Raw genomic sequence first — 16660 nt, 5'->3', positions numbered from 1 at the left:
GCGTTTCTTTGTCTCTTGTTACAGTTTTTGTTTTAAAATCTATTTTGTCTGAAATAAGTATTGCTACCCAAGCTTTCTTTCATTTCCATTTGCATGGAGTATCTTTTGCATCCCTTTAGTTTCAATTTATGAGTGTCTTTAGGTCTGAAATCTCTCTTGTATGCAGCATATATATGGGTCTTATTTTTTTATCCATTCAGCCACCCTATGTCTTTTGATTGGAGCATTTAACCTATTGACATTTAAAGTAACCATTGATAAGTATGTACTTATTGTACTATTGCTTTTGTTACTTTTTTCTGGATATTTTTGTAGTTCTTCTCTGTTCCTTTCTTCTTCTCTTGCTCTCTTCCCTTGTGATTTGATGGCTTTTTTTAATATTATGTTTGGTTCGTTTCTCTTAATTTTTTTGTGTATTTATTATAGGGTTTTGGTTTGTGATTGTCCTGAGGTTCGTATGTAATAACCTATGTAAATGGAAATCTATATTAAGTTGATGGTCTCTTAAGTTTGAGCTCTTACTAAAAGCCCTACACTTGTTACTTCCCCCTACATGTTATGTTTTTTATATCATATTTTACCTCTTTTATTTTTGTGTATCCTTTAACCTCCTGTTATTGATATAGATAATTTTAGTACTTTTGTCTTTTGACCTTCATACTAGCTTTATAGGTGGTTGATCTGCTACCTTTACTGTATATTTGCCTTTACCAGTGATATTTTTTCTTTAATAATTTTCTTATTCCCATTTATGGTCTTTTCCTTTCCACTTAAACAAGTTCCTTTAACATCTCTTGTAAGGCTGGTTTATTGATGACAAACTCCTTTACTTTTTGCTTGTCTGGAAGACTCTTTCTCTCTCCTTCCATTCTGAATAACAACCTTGCTAGGTAGAGTAGTCTTGGCTGCAGGTTTTTTCCTATCTATCAGCACTTTGAATATATTGTGCCACTCCCTTCTAGCCTGAAAGGTTTCTGCTGAGAAGTCAGCTGATAACTTTATAAGGTTTCCTTTGTATGTAACTTATTGGTTTTTTCTTGCAGCTTTTAGGATTCTCTCTGTATCTTTAATTCTTGACATTTTAATTACAATGTGTCTTGGTGGGGCCTCTTTGGGTTTATCTTGTTTGGTTTGTTTGGTGCTCTCTGTGCTTCCTGTACCTGGATGTCTGTTTCCTTCCTCAGGTTAGGGAAGTTTTCAGCTGTTATTTCTCCAAATGGATTCTCTGCCCCTTTGTCTCTCTCTTCTCTTTCTAGGACACCTATAATAGAGATGTTAGTGTGCTTGATGTTGTCCCAGAGGTCTCTTAGACTGTCCTCATTCTTCTCAATTCTCTTTTCTATTTTCTGTCCTACTTAGGTGGTTTCCTCTACTCTTTCTTCCAGCTCTCTGATCCGTTTTTCTGTGTCATCTACTCTGCTGGTGATTCCTTCTAGTGAATTTTACATTTCCTTTATTGTATTCTTCAGTTCTGATTGGTTCTTTTTTATATTTTACAATTCTTTGTTGGAGTTCTCACAGTGTTCATCTTTTCTTCTCCCAAGATCAATGAGCATCCTTATGACTATTAGTTTGTACTCTTTGTCAGGTAGTTTATTTATCTCTGTTTCATTTAGTTCTTTTTCTGAGGGTTCGTTCTGTTCCCTTATTTAGAACATATTCCCTTGTCTCCTTATTTTGCCTACTGCTCTGTGCTTTTATCTATCTTAGATAGATCACCTATGTCTTCTGGTCTTGGAAGTGTGGCCTTGTGTAAGAGATGCATTGTGGAGCACAGCAATGTGATCCCCTCTTGTCACCCACACCAGATGTCCCAGGAGTGTCCCCTGTCTGGGCTATGTGTACCTTTCTTTTGTGGCAGCGTTGCTCTTGCTGCAGGTGCACAGCTAGGCTAGGCTGGCCCCCAGGCCAGCTAACTGTAAGACTCAGCTGTGTCTGGCTGCTGCAGTCACTTTATTGAACAGAGCATACCCTGACATGACTGGCTGTGAAGTCTAATAGCACACAACTACTGCTATTTTGCTATTAAGCAAGTCAGACTCCCAGTGTGACTGTTTACTAGGCTCAGGGCCTCACAAGTGTTGCAGGCCACCAGTGTGGCTCCCTACAGCCAGCTGCTGTTGTCAGCTCTCTCAGGAGTGCAGATGGGTGGGGCCAGGCCCAGGTGCAGCAGTACACAATCGTTTCAGGTGTTGGAAGTCAGAGCAGATCCCTTCTGTGGCTGTTTCAGATGGCCAACAGCACAAGTCTCCTGTAGCCAACACACCCCACTGCCTGAGGGCCCACAAGCCCTGCCAACACAGGCCTTTGTGCACACCAACCCCCACTGAGGTGGACCCACTCTTCCTTCCCACATAGGTCCACAAGTTGGCTGTGGGCTTGCTGGTAGGTGGAACCAGCCCCTGGGGCGGGTCTGCCCCAGCTGCACTGGATTAGCTAGGGTGCTCTAGGGGTGGGGCAAATCCCTCTTCGCACTAACAAGCTAGAGGAAGGAATCGAATGGTGGCTGCTAGTGTGTGTGTCAGCACAACTGAACTAGGTCACAATAATGGCTGCCGCCAGTGTCTCAGTCCCTGGGCGTGTGGGCCCAGCTGCCTCCTGCCTCTCCAAGACGTGCTCTGAGCTTAGTAAGTGAGACTCTTTTACCAATGGACAATGCACTTTTCTATCTGGTGTGTTTGTGTTGGTATCTTGAAGGGTGAATATCTGTGTGGGCCCTTTAAGAGGAGGTTTTTCTTTCTCTAAAGTTCGGTAGTTTTTCTGAGGGTGTTCCTCGTTGGATTTCAAAACCAGCAAAGCCAGGGAGTATGGGATCTCACCTCGGTTGTGCTGTATCCAAGGGCTGGGATGCCCACCGTGGAGCTCAGATGCCCTGCTCCTCTGGAAAAAGCTCCATACTGTTGAGATTGCTCCCAGCCATGAAGCGCCATGGCTAGGATGTGGAATGTGGTTTTTTCCTCAGCAGGGCTGTATTTCCGCCTCTTCCACTCGTGTCAGTGTTGTTCCTTGTTGTGGGGGTTCTTTCTATCCAGTTTCCAGATCTCTCTCAGAGGAAATTGTTCCACAGGGAGTTGCAGATTTATTGTGTCTGTGGGAGGAGAGAGTTCAGAGTCCTCCTATGCCACCATCATCCAAACTCTATAATGGACTTCTTAAAAAGTCTTTGTAGGGCTAGAAGAAGTTACTATAATGCAGTTCCAGAGGTGAGCTTCTCATTGAGAGGCTCACATTTATTGTGCTAACATGATAATTCAGGTCAACAACTTATATTAGCCCTAACTTTTGAGCAGTCATGGTGCTAGATATCAAGAATGCAAATGAATGAGATGATCTTTGCCCTTGAAATGTTTTTAGTCCAGTGAGGAAGAAAGACACATAGCAAATGACTTCAATAAGATGTGGTAAATGGAGTGACGGAGGTATGTCCTGGATGTAAATGGGGATGCTGATGGAATGATGGATATTTGGCTTCTCAATGCATTAAGGCATTAGTGGGATTGAAACCCACCTCTCCAAGCAGACTGGGGTTTAATTCTGACTGCTCAGCCTCTCTACTAATGGATAATCACTGGTTTCCCATCAGAAAAAAAGAAAAACATATATATATATATATATATATGTATGTATATATAATGTGTATATTTGTGTGTATAAGTGATAGACATATATATATCACTTGAATGAAGTTTTCAAATCATTACTAGAAGTGATTTAAGAGTTAGGAAATATGTCACTTATACCTCAATTAAAAAAAAGAAGAGTTAATAGAGGCTGTAGTATACATAGGAGACGTTTATAATGTATGAGGAGTTTACAGTGTTAATGTTTGAATCGAATACACTTGATTGAATTTCCCCTTTATTTTCTTTACCATAATTTCAGTAAGATAAAAAATATCTCTTATGATTTATAAATAACACACATAAATAAGTCTTTGTATTTTGGCTCTCATTTACCACTGTTCGCTTGTGGATCAAAGTCTATTTTCTGTTGAAGCATTTTTCTGTGATATATAAATGTATTTTTCCCATTGACTGAAGATATCAAAGGTCAAATTGGCCACACCAGCACTCTTTATGTTGAAAGTATTTTCTTAAAATAGAGAGTAAGAAAAAACTAGAGCTTTATGTTAAACAGATAGATTTGTAAAAATCAAGAGCTATTAATGTTATTGTGTAAGAGGATTTTTGGGAGAATATGATGAAACTGAAGAGATGTTTGATGTCTATTTTTTTAATTTCTGTTTTCCCCTCAAATAATGGGAATCCCCATGCTAGGTTCATAGAGGAAAACTGAGCAAATTCCCTTAGGTCACCTTAGGAACGTACCCTCTGCAAAATCTATTGTCTTTGACCTATCTTTTGTGCTCTTCTTCGGTGGTAGGTCTCTTGTACACCCAAGAAGACTGTCGCTCTGAAGAGGTGTTCCTCTTAAAGAGTTTCATGTGGTGCTGATGAGACAGCTTCTGAGGAAATAGAGGACCATCATGTGTGTGTTGATCCACATAGATCTGATGTGTGTGTTGTGAGGCCAGCCTGCCACCTTTGGCTCCTTGACCCAGGGGAGGAGGGACTGGGGACACAACAGACCATAAAATTGGCAGGACTTTCTACTAAGCTTGTACAGGTGGCCTACAAAAAGACCAGGAAGGATGAATCGTAATTTCATTTAGAATTGTTTCACTAGCTCTTGTTGGCTTCATTAAAATAGCAAATAGCAATAAAATTACATGGTTTTGAAAAAAATTAGACCTTCCACATTTTCATTAACTCAAATTTAATAGATCTTATCAATTCTTTTGACTTACACAATTAACTTAAATGAACTCTTTTTTTGCTGCTTATTCATAATGGACACCTCAAGGACAATGGTGTAAGTATAAGCCTTCCTTCAATCAGCACTGTCTTAATGGAACTGACAACGTGGATTGTGCAAACAAAGCTCTTTGAGAGCAGAGTTTAAAGCAAAGAGCCCAGGAGCTCAACTCTTAAAGTTGTAATGGTTATTGGCTTTTGTACAACCTGTGAACTATTCCTCTGTAAACTTTAGAATGAATGAAATCTTTGTCCTTTTGTCTTCTCTTAAATGCAGGGAAGTCCAAGAAAGGTATGACAGCCTTCTTGTGTGGTGTTTTTGTTTTTCTGCAAATAGTGAAAGGTCATTGTCAAGTCATCTATAAGAAACGATCAGATTTAAAACTGTACAATGGTGGATTTTCAGTCTAATGATTAGTCCTTTTACACAATAGAGAGAAATTGTTGTACATTTGCTAGAAATGCAATGCTGGGTGCAGCTGCTGTTCATTCACAGGCAGCTGCATGACCCTCTTTGTTTTGGCTTTTTATTACAAGGTCAGACCATGCAGGAAATATGAGTGCTTTGGAACCATTGTTTTGTAAGACTGGGGATCTAGATAAAGAAAAGAGTGGGCATTGTGATGTATATAGGCTAAGGGTAAAATATGATGTTTCTCCTTTATAAAGGCCAGGTATAAAATAAGGCAGGGGAGGATGGAAGGATTTGGGAGGCTCCTACTTATTTATTCCATTTGAGCCTATTTTATAAGACATACTTCGTGGAGAGTAAAGAACAGTTTAAATGACTGACTTGAATAAATAAGACGCTTATTACTGTGGCTAGATGGTAGAGATGTAAGGTGTTAGCCGAATGGCTTGTTATAAAGTTTGATGAATGGTGCTTCAAATAATTGAATGGCATTTTACAAACCTTAGCTCTTAAAAACTATTTGTTACTGTCTGCTTGGAAAAAAGAGGTTTTTTAAGCTATAATCTTGTTTTTATTCTCCCTGTATTCTAACTGCATATAATTATTCAACTGTATGCATGTTTCATAGGCTTATTATTTTTTAACTTCTTGAGTTCTCTGTAAACTCAGATTGAATCTAAAAGTATGAACATCTGACCTTGTTAACCTGGTATTGTTACTCACACCATCAGTGATTGCATGTTGGAAGTGCTGTATGTTTTTCCTGTCCCCTTGTTATCCTTTTTGATCTTGTATCTTTTTCCCTTTCTCCATCATTCTCCTCCTTCACTCCTGACTTGTCTCGTACCTTCATCTTCCGGCCGTGGACTGTGATGGTTAGGAAGAATGAATTTCTCAGCAGGTGGGCTATGAAAGACTGAACTGTCAGAAATGCTGATTAATTTTATCCTCTGAAAGCCAGGTTATAATTTTAAGTCATCTCATTTTCTATATTAAGGCCTAGATAACCATTTTAAAGTATATAACACACATTTGGGAGATACTGGCAAGACTGCTTATCCCTCAGTGGGTAACTCATGAAGAACTTTCCAGGTCCAATTAGCCAGAATTTATAGAGACTGGCATTAAAAAGTAATCATAATAAATGGGCTTGCACATCCAATCTGTTGGGTCTCCCAGGCAGTGAAGAGAGTTGAGTTGGTTGGGGTTCCTAGTATGTGCTGTGCTTAGTGATGAGCCTCACATATTATCACTTTATAAACTACCCCTTCAAACAGCTGTTTGTGGCTAGATAGGAAGGATCTAGAGCTTTACAAGGCCCTTTTTACTTGCTCACCCAATGTTCTTCTTGCTGCTAATTTAAAAACGAAAACTAAGTAGTCTCTGAGGTTGGGAAAGTTTCATTTTTCCCAATCCGGGTGCTTGGCCCCGCCCCACACAGTAGATGCATTCCATCTCCTTATTTAGCCACTAATTCAGTTGGAACTTATAGATGAGAAAATGAATCCATTCAGTGACTATTTTGTGACATCCATATGCTAAATAAGTGGGTATACTGTGGTGAACAGGACATACAGGTCCCCCTCCCTGGTCAAGCTTACACCTGTTTGGGTGCTCCTTCACTGCACCAGCACTTCTTCCTGGCCTGGGCCTCCTGCCAGGACACCCTCCTTCGCTACCCTGCTCTCCTTTGCTGTTTGCTCTATCAAAGTACCTTTACCTTTGGATGGCCAGACCAGAGCCTGAATACAACCCTTTGGAGGGTCACAGGGGAGAGCTGAATGCCCTTATTTGTAATTGCAGGAGTAACTTGGTTTTTTTTTTGAAATTATTCAGGAGAGAGGAGGCTAAGCCAGGTGACAGTTGAGTTCATTGTGATCGGTAAAATATTGCCAGTTGGGAGAAATGAGCAGCTCCATAAGGGAGAACATTTCCACTCACAATAGCTCCCCAGGAAACGAAGATCCTGCGTTGGGAAATATATGCTCATTAGGAGCAGTCTTTTTCGTTTCAGTTGCCATGAAAATTTAAGGTGCTTATCCTACCACCTGAATGATGGAAGGTTCTCTCAGGCATAGAGCCAAACCTCAACAAATAGTGAGGTGATCTGGGGATTTACATTCACAATTCTTAGCCCAGTACACGTTGTCATGCAGCTGTTTCTCATGCCCGCAGCTGAAAAGTTTGAGTCATTTTAGTTTACTGTCTACCTCACCTGAAGATGGTAAGTTCATTTTCTTATTCTATGATACTTTTGAAAAAAAAAAAACTCCTGGAAGATCTGAGGAGCAGGGCATACAGTTGTTTTAAGAAGAAATACACTTCACCCTCTTTTCTGCTTTACCGACAAAGTGTTAATTGCATTGTGGGGACTGACTTTTCTGAAGGGTGGGGGAGGTTGTGGTACATGTCATTGCCAAGGAGGCAGTTCTTATATGTTTTAAATTTCATGGCTGTTTTTTAGGGATTTGTTTTTCATACTAAAACAAGAAAGTGTCTTCCATGGAGTTGGTGCCAATGTGGAAGTTTTCTTTGCCAATAAGCCTTTTTTGAAAGCATAAGGAAAGATACATGTGTGACCTTTTCAAATAATCTCTGGTGTTCTTTTTTTTTTCGTCCCCCTCCTTTTCCTAATGAATAATTGGAAACAATTTAAAAGGAGCAATTAGTAATTCCAAAAGTTCGAGTATCAAAGGTAAATGTTTGAGTAATGAATTATTTTGCCTTCTTAAGAAAAAAAAGGCACAAGCTCTATGCTTATGAATGTGCTGGCTTCATGTCATGCTTTATGCATCGACCATTACAATGAATGATATTCTATCTAAAAGCTCACGATGTGCTGCTATGTTTCGCATCTTCTCTTAGCCAAGTGATACATAGTTTTGACATACGTGTGTGTGAGTGTTTATAATTTATAATTACAGCTTATATAAAGAAAACTTATCTTCCCAGAAATGCCTTAATCTAAACCAACATATTTTCACTTAGATATCCAAAACTGCTCCAAGTACTAATGGCATGCAAACTTCTCTTGGACTTAAAATCATTTTACATAAACTGTTGGTGTATGATGCTTTGTTAAAGCATCATGGATGTGGCTTCTGTTTTAAATGGGAATGTTTAATCCGCAGATGAGGAAGCTGTTTGCAATCATTGCCTTCTTTGCCCTCTGGCCTGCTTTTTGGCCATTTCATTATCAATTAAAAGCCTCATTTGAAAGGTCGGTAGAGCACAAGAGAAGAGGGGAAGTTCAAAGGAAAGAAAAGAGTTTCCAATCGTAAACTCTTAATAGATCTGGTAGTAAATTTACTCAGGAAGAAAGAGATTGTAAACTACAGTACCGGCTAGAGAAACGGCTTTTTAGTGACTTGAGAGACGTGTTTATCAGTGTGATCCTTGCTTCCTGAGTATATAGTAAATAGAGAATTGAAAGGAAGAATAGTTCAATTTGTGATGCCCCTGAATCAGCTCCCAGAGAGCAGCCATAGCAATAACACGGAGGAAAGCCAGTACCTAACCACGAGCTGACCAAGGACCAGGGTCAGGAAACACCTCTTATTAGTGACACTTTTGCTCCTGTTAATGCGAGTCCTACATTTTCATACAGTTGATATTACCAAGTAGCTGAAGGCTGACAGCCAAGGTGGAAAAAAGGAGAGCTATATATGTAGTAATTAAGAGTACAACCATTGGGAGGATTTTTGACCACGAATGTTTTAAATAAGTAATTGGCAGACAATGGAAATTGAAAAAAAGCATGAGAAAAATGTGCACTTTGGGTCTTAACCAGATTCGAAGTGTTGGTGACAGTATGAGTGAGATAAGGTTTCTCAAATCCTGCCCCTTGATGAGCCACTTGCTGTTTCATGACCACGGCAAGTACTCCTTACATTTGAATACCACTGAAGAAGTGACTGCCCTAAGACCCTGGGGTTGCTTATCTCTAGGAGTCATCTTGCTTCACTTGAACACAACTAGTTTGAGAGGGTTCAGAGCTTTTAAACGTGTTTCTGTTTTTTGTGTGTGTGTGCTGATGTATTATCAGGTGTGCTGAGATGTAGGAATGGCATCGCAAAGTGTCAAGTGATCCCCTGACAAAAAAGGTCACTCCCAAGACCACTTCTTTGAAACTCTCGCGTGCGCTGAGCATGATGCTGTTTCTTTGATCTTGGCTTCAAAACAAATTAAACCAAGGCCCAAGTTTCATACGCAGATGTTTTGGGTTGCTGGTTTGAGTCTGTTAAGATCTAAGACTGAAAAATGAGGCATACTAACAAATTTATGGTTCTTTTCTTAGGGTATAATCACCAACAGATGAGTGAAGGACAAAGGCAGAAATCGTCAGAATTTTACAACCGCACAGCGTCTGAATCAAATGTCTACTTGAACAGTTTCCACTACCCAGACCACAGCTACAAGGACCAGGCCTTTGATACTTTGAGCCTAGACAGCTCTGATAGCATGGAGACCAGCATCTCTGCTTGCTCACCTGATAATATCTCTAGGTAGGATTTATTTGTGGGGAAGGTTTCTGGTTTGGACAAGGTGGTTGGTTACTGCTTTCAAAAAGTAAAGCCAGCAATTTAGGGCAATGTATATGTACAAGTCCCAATTTTTGAGACTTAAAGAGTCTATAATGCAGAAGAGAGTTGGGTGTCATGGCGGACTTCGCAAGTAATTTCTTAGTATCCTATGTGACTTAGTCAGTCAGACACCCTATAATCCATTTTTCTCCTTTATTCTATTTCTTTTCATTTGAGTTCACATGTATACTGTGCTTCAAAATTGATTGACTCCAAAGTTCATTAGGACTGCTTTTGATTAAATCAAGAAATAATTTCCAACTATAGAGTAAGAACTTTGAATGATGTCTTGCCCTTATGTTTCGTTAGAAGGAAGGCTTTAGCTGTTCCACATATTAAAATTTTTGTAGGGATTTAACCATTCACATTTGTGTTCATCCTTTAAGGCAAGCATACGTAGTCTTATAGAATTATAGCTAAAGGCACGTCTACAATACCCATCTAGTTATGGTCCTCTTCCTCTTCCAAAGCTTGGATGATGCCCAACCACTTTGTGAATAAAGTCAGACCCCAGACTCTGGCATTCTAGATCCAGCCCAGTTCCTTAGTCATTCTCTCCTCTTAATACGCCCCACAGAGCTTTTATTTAATTGAGAGGGTAATGAATTCTCTGATCTCTGTGCCTTTGACCATCCTGGTCCTAGTCCTGGAATCATGCAGTTTGTTCATTCATTCATGTAGAGGTTCCTTCACTCCACAAATACTTATAGAGTGCTTGACAGTCAACCATGGGCTGGAGTTGGCTCGTACTTACTGCAAAGTGCCAGCTCCTAACCCTGTGATCGGTGATGTCGTGTTGGTAGCTTGAAACTGGCCATGATGGGAGTATTTATGCCACATAGATCAACATTTGCTACCTATCAGAGTTTTTGTTCTCCTCCAGAGAGCTGGTTTAGCAGCACATCGCTGTCTACAGTCGATTCATCCTTTCCTTTTTCTATTCACTCAACCTATGCTTACTGAGCACTGAAGTGTCTGGCATTGCAAAACATCTTTACCATCTCCCGTCTCCCCCACATCTGAGTCTGGAGAAATTCTCCTCATCCTTCAAACTCAAACTTAAGTTGGAAACTCATGAAAATTTCTCCCTTTAGGGCATTTTTCTTCTGTTTCCATGTCACTTAATACTTTTTTCTATTATATCACTGATCATATTGCAGCACAGAATTTCTTCTTCAGTAATTAGTTGGTGAATGTTTCTATGTTAAGGAGGATGTCTAATTATCTTTTGGTTTCTACACCCAGCAGAGATCTTGGCATATAGTAGGTACTCATTAAGTGCTGGCTGAATAAATACCTCAGGGTATAGTGAAATAGACATATTTTCAATTTTGATATTTTTCTGTATTTCATCTGTTTCAACTAGCTGAGAACCATTATGCTTTCAACCCAAGAAACATCCGATATTCAATAAATGTTAATTGAGCACTTGTGTGTCTCAAATGAAAATTCTAATTGGATAATTGCCATCAAACATACTTCCCTATATGGGAATGAAGCCACAGGCTGGGAGCAGGAAGACTTGTCCTTTTTGGGCTTGACCTGACAACTGCTGGTGCCGCTTGAAGCCGGTCACAGAAGTGTCTTGGTCCTGATTTGCTGTTCTGTCAAATGGAGGGAATATTTCTTGAACAAAAGTAGATGATGGATTTTAAAATATTTTGATGGAAAATTACCATCATGCAAACATAATTTCCTTCTTACAAAGTTTTGGCTAATTTGCCCTTCTCCACTAAAAAGAACAGAGTGACAGAGACAGAGGGAAAGCAGTATCAGTAAGGTATAATTAGCCTTGGGTTAGTTAGTGTTTCACAAAGGAAAAGAATACGAGAGACCCAAATATAACCAGACATTATAGCCAGGGAATTTTGGGGGTGGGGAGAAAGAAGAAAAGGATAGATGCTACATTCTGTGGTAAATAGAGTGTATTTTAGTCCTGGCATCAATGGGTGAAATATTAATATTACTAGATAGAGCCTATCAGAGAAGGAAAGAAATTCCTGAGGGAAAGCAATAAAGGAACCATGAGAATTGTATTGCTGCTTGTCACATGAGAATAACCTAAATTTAGGAGGGAATTATGGTGATAATAAAGATGATTTTTTTTGGCTGCCATTATTATTTGATGTTAGAAGGGTTAGTATTTCACTTTATTCAATATTAGAAGATGAAATATCTCGCTTTTTAAAAACGTAATATGACTATTTGGGGGAAGACGGTTGAGTGTGTGGAACGCTTGGGCGTCACACCACCTCGCACACTGAGGGTTCTCTGCTGCTACCCACCGCTCTGAGGGGTGGTCAGAGCAGTGCCGGCGGGTGCTGGGAGCTGGTGTTCTCAGGACAGAAAGCCGAGAACTTTGAATAATTATTCATAAATGCCAGTAAACTGACCAAGTGAATGTGGTCCTTTTCAGTAACAGGACACAAAGATAAGTCAGCAACTCAGTGACTATTATGTAATGATGATCGGAAGAATAAAAGATGATGTTAAATGGGCATACAAGGCAGCCGTTTGGTTTCACAGTGTAGTGATCTCACAGGGACTGCCCATGTTTCTTTGGTGCTCTGTACTTAGTTGTTTTGAAAACATCCAACTACTCTCCCCTCTTCCCCAAGAGTTGTGAACATTTTATACCAGTATTCCTTTGACCGCTTGACTGTTTTTTTTTTTTCTATTTTTGAGCCATCTTTAATAAATAAATACCCTCTAAGGGTTTCCTATCTTGGTCTTTTTCTTCCTCCATTTTCTGCTCCCTGCTTCGTCTTCCCCTCCAAAAATTAAAAGTAAATATGCGTCCCTCCAAATTATCACTCCCCAAACTCCATCTCTCATGTCTAATGGTGGTACACAGCAGCAGTCCAGCAGTGAGCAGAAGAAATTACCTAAAAAGGGACCACTTTATGTTTACCAAGCATTTCAGATCTGAACACTTAAGCACAGTGACCCCAAAAACTTCATTTATTTTCATTTGCTCACCTAGTCACTTTTTCCTTTTTTCTTTTGTTTTTTTGTGAGGAAGATTGGCCCTGAGCTAACATCTCTGCCAATCTTCCTCTATTTTGTATGTGGGATGCCGCCACAGCATGGCTCGATGAGCGGTGTGTAGGTCCACGCCCAGGATCTGAACTGGCGAACCCTGGGCTGCCAAAACGGGGCACCTGAACTTAATCATTATGCCTCCAGGCCAGCCCTACACTTTTTCTTTTTCTTTTTTTTTTAAAGATTGGCACCTGGGCTAACAACTGTTGCCAATCTTTTTTTTTTTTTTTCCTGCTTTATCTCCCCAAACCCCCACCCTGTACATAGTTGTATATCTTAGTTGCAGGTCCTTCTAGTTGTGGGATGTGGGACGCCGCCTCAACGTGGCCTGATGAGCGGTGCCATGTCCGCGCCCAGGATCCAAACCCTGGGCCGCCACAGCGGAGCGCGTGAACTTAACCACTTGGCCACGGAGCGGGCCCCTACACTTTTTCATAGAATGATTTCCAAAGGTAGAAAATGAGACTAGTTCCACTGAATGTGCCATATTAAGAGGACATCATTATTGCAAGATGATCATTCCTGCAGTTAGTTATACATGGCCATGATCATTTTCCATAGTTACTTAATACAGATCTGATCCAGCGGTGCTAGCAATTGTAGGTAACCAATCGCCATGGTCAGAGTTACTGGTAGTATTTATTTCATTGTACTGTCAGATCCTCTGAATGTCAAAAAGTTGAAGCCAAAGTGGAAGATACCTGTAAAAGGTCTAGCATGGGTCTCTCCTTTTATAGGGAGAAAGAGAAAAACAAGCCTTTCTCTTCTGTGCCACCATCTACCTTAAAAAAATCCATGCTACCCTATAATAAGTTTGTACCCATTATTTTGATGGAAAATAATATGGAAAACATCAGGAAAGCAGATAATAAGGAACTAATTTTTGGAATGTTTATTAGGACAATACGTCCTTAATGGGAACTTTTTGAATATAGAGAAATAAAAAGACTAAAAATTTTTTTCTTTTTAAGAGTTTTTAAAGATTATGTATTAAAGTACCCTGAAATTATGTGTATATTAAAGAGGTAATTCCATGCTGAAATTCTAGCAACATAAACTTAGTCTTGTGGTTTATTATGTCACAAAAAGTAGAATTTTGTAGAATTACAGAATTACTCAGAGTTGTGGGTACATTTGCCCTTCACTTTTTGTTGAGACATCATTTTTGTGTCTACCAGAAAGTTACTTGAGTCAGACAATGTTTCTGCTTTTTCAGCATCAAAACTCACACTGTTAGAAAATAGGCCTTGGGTCTTAGAAAAGAGCAACTGAAAGTCAATTCTGCATAAAATCTCTATTCTGCTAAAGTTACTGAACTGTCTTGTAGAAGGTAGTGTTCTGAATACCACCTACAAGGATACTTTATTATGACTATTGCTATTATTAATTTACTAAGCCCTCACTTTGTGCTCGTACTTTGAGAAAATGTCGAGGGAGTTGATTTCTCATGATAGCTTAACTACCAGCCATGTGTTTGCGGAGGGGGAACAAGACTGGGTGTGGAGTTGAGGACAATCCATGGTTGAACATAGTTTTAAAAGATTCTTTGACCAGAATTTCAGATGCTTCTAACCCTTTCATTTTAGGCAAAGGTTTGTATTTTGCTTTCTACCCTAGATGGTCAACACCCAGTGTATGCATTTTATTCTAGAGAGTTCTCTCAGAAGAGATATCGAAAGCTGGAGTGATTTCAGAGGGGCAGTCAACTGTCAAAGGGACCAGATATGTCAGACCAGGTGATAAATGATTGCAGAATATTAGAGAAGAGAGCGCTGGTTCTTCTAATACTCAAGGAACTACTGAATAGAGAAAGATTAGACATTTTATAAAGAGCAATATTTTGCTTAAGCTGAGAATATATTTGAGAAGATTAATTGAAAATAAATATTCTGAGACACTAGCTCTTCATTTAGTGGCAATTTTGGTGCACTGAAGGCAGTCTGGAAAAATTTATGTGTCTTTATAGAGAATTTTGCTTTGTTCCATGTTTTGTTTTTTGCATATTTCTTGTATGACAGTGTTCTTGTTTGCTGTTCTTTCTTCCTTTTTCTCTTTTTGCTTTTGCCTCTAAAGTGAATATTCTAAAAAGAAGTTCAAATTTTGCCGAAAGGTAATGTTATTCAGCACAGAAAACCTCAAATCTGCTATTTAGATTCCTTTAACTTCGATGGAAGTTTTGTTTTTCTTCATGATATGGTTTTTACCAAAGTTGGTCAGATACAAAAGCAATCTTCAGTTGATAAAATAGCAGAACATGACTAAGTAGGGAAAGTAGCAAAACTTGTCATCCTTGTAGCATTTATGGCCCAATGACTCAGTATCATCAGCAATCTTAGAGCAATCACATACAAGATCAGAATTTTGTGCCTGCCTTCCAAGAAGGTTGGGGTTGGAGCAATGGAAGGAAGCATTACTCCTCTAGTAATCTGGGTGGCCTTGAGAAAGCAATGATGAGTGTCTTGTGCTACAGGTAATGCATTGTAAAGCTTATCTGCAGTGACTTCAGACTCTCCCTTTGCATGGGGGGTGCTAGGCCAAAGGGCATTTTATTTGTTGACATTTTCACATGCGGTGATATTGACAAGCCTAGACTTCTGCCTGAATTCCCATTGCAGTTTGCATTTGTTTTTCACTGTAGGTGCAGTTCTGATAGGACAAGAAAGTATTAAATGGTGGCAACATAGTATCATAGAGCAGCAAAAATTTTGCTGAATAAAAGTGGTTTACACATCAAAGAAATATTAAAATTAACAATAGCAAAAGTGTGGCTATAGAGAACAAGTAGGTGTCTGTGGATAAAAATTAATTTTTTAAACAGAATAACGAAAGTAGCTTTTAAAGTATATAAAGTATAGTTTAAAAAATAGGTGACTTTCATACCTAAAAGTGATGAAGATATGAAGTGGTAAATGTTAACATGTAGTTTCTATCAAACGTTTTCAGAAAATTCAGTTCATTTGGAGGAAAAATTAAGACATTTATGGAAACACTGCCAAATGAGTAGATTGAGTGTAACTGGCATAAAATTAATTAGAAATATGATAAAATAAATAGAAAATACCCTGAAAAGTTCTTTAAAAATGAGCAGAAATATTTAAAGATGGATAAATGTGTGAAAACTTGCCCCCAGGATGTGCACAAATTACAAATATATGAAAAACCATGGACAGAAAATATTTGCTTCTCCCCAAGCTAGTTCCACCCAATTCATCTGGATAGGCTTCATGAGGCTTCAGGGTCAGACTTAGGCCAGTGAATGGAAGCTCTAGGAAGAAAGATTTGGATTCAGCGTAAATATCAGCATTCTAACAATGCTGTCCAAACAATGAAGGAATGGACACAGGGAGTTTCCTGTAACTAACAATGTTCCAGTGCAAGCTGGATGCAAAATGGAGATGTCGGAGCAAGGATAAGGGACAGATGGGGGTTATGCTGTTGGGGAGTGGTTTTTTTTTAAATTGTTGAGTTTTTAAGACTCGAGACTTAACAAAACTCAAATTATTTATTTTCAATTTAATTGGAGACATAACACATATATATCTGATGTCACAGGATACGGTAGAATATACACAGTTTTGTGCTATTATATGGCCTGTGTGATTGTCTTAGGATTTCTCAGCTGAGCTGATGAAATCTGCCCCTTTTCTATCCATGAAGTCAGGTATTCTCAATAAAGAGGAATACAAATTCCTGCACAAAAATTAAAGAGTTTTTTTCTTTCATTCTTGCTGGTTGAAGAGAACAGACCTTACCCTTTTGTACCTCCCCCAGCAGCTTATGGAAATAATGAGAAGAAATTGCTATGTTCT

The 16660-nt window shown here is 39.1% G+C and overlaps 1 protein-coding gene across 50 annotated transcripts in view; it reads left to right on the top strand.

Annotated features, from left to right (window-relative positions):
• Positions 1 to 16660, top strand: part of PHLDB2 (pleckstrin homology like domain family B member 2) — a 222954-nt gene that overhangs the window by 194681 nt on the left and 11613 nt on the right. For 30 of the 50 annotated variants that reach the window (XM_070242834.1, XM_070242823.1, XM_070242822.1 and 27 more), the window contains one exon: positions 9524 to 9731. In XM_070242834.1, the coding sequence (XP_070098935.1) occupies positions 9524 to 9731 (208 nt within the window). Of the gene's footprint in view, positions 1 to 6106; positions 6128 to 9523; positions 9732 to 16660 lie in introns of all 50 variants that reach the window. The other 20 variants (XM_070242832.1, XM_070242819.1, XM_070242818.1 and 17 more) reach the window with 1 other exon arrangement.

This window comes from Equus caballus, chromosome 19, assembly GCF_041296265.1.
Source record: "Equus caballus isolate H_3958 breed thoroughbred chromosome 19, TB-T2T, whole genome shotgun sequence".
Taxonomy (NCBI): domain Eukaryota; kingdom Metazoa; phylum Chordata; class Mammalia; order Perissodactyla; family Equidae; genus Equus; species Equus caballus.
This window is presented reverse-complemented; position numbering and strand designations above follow the sequence as displayed.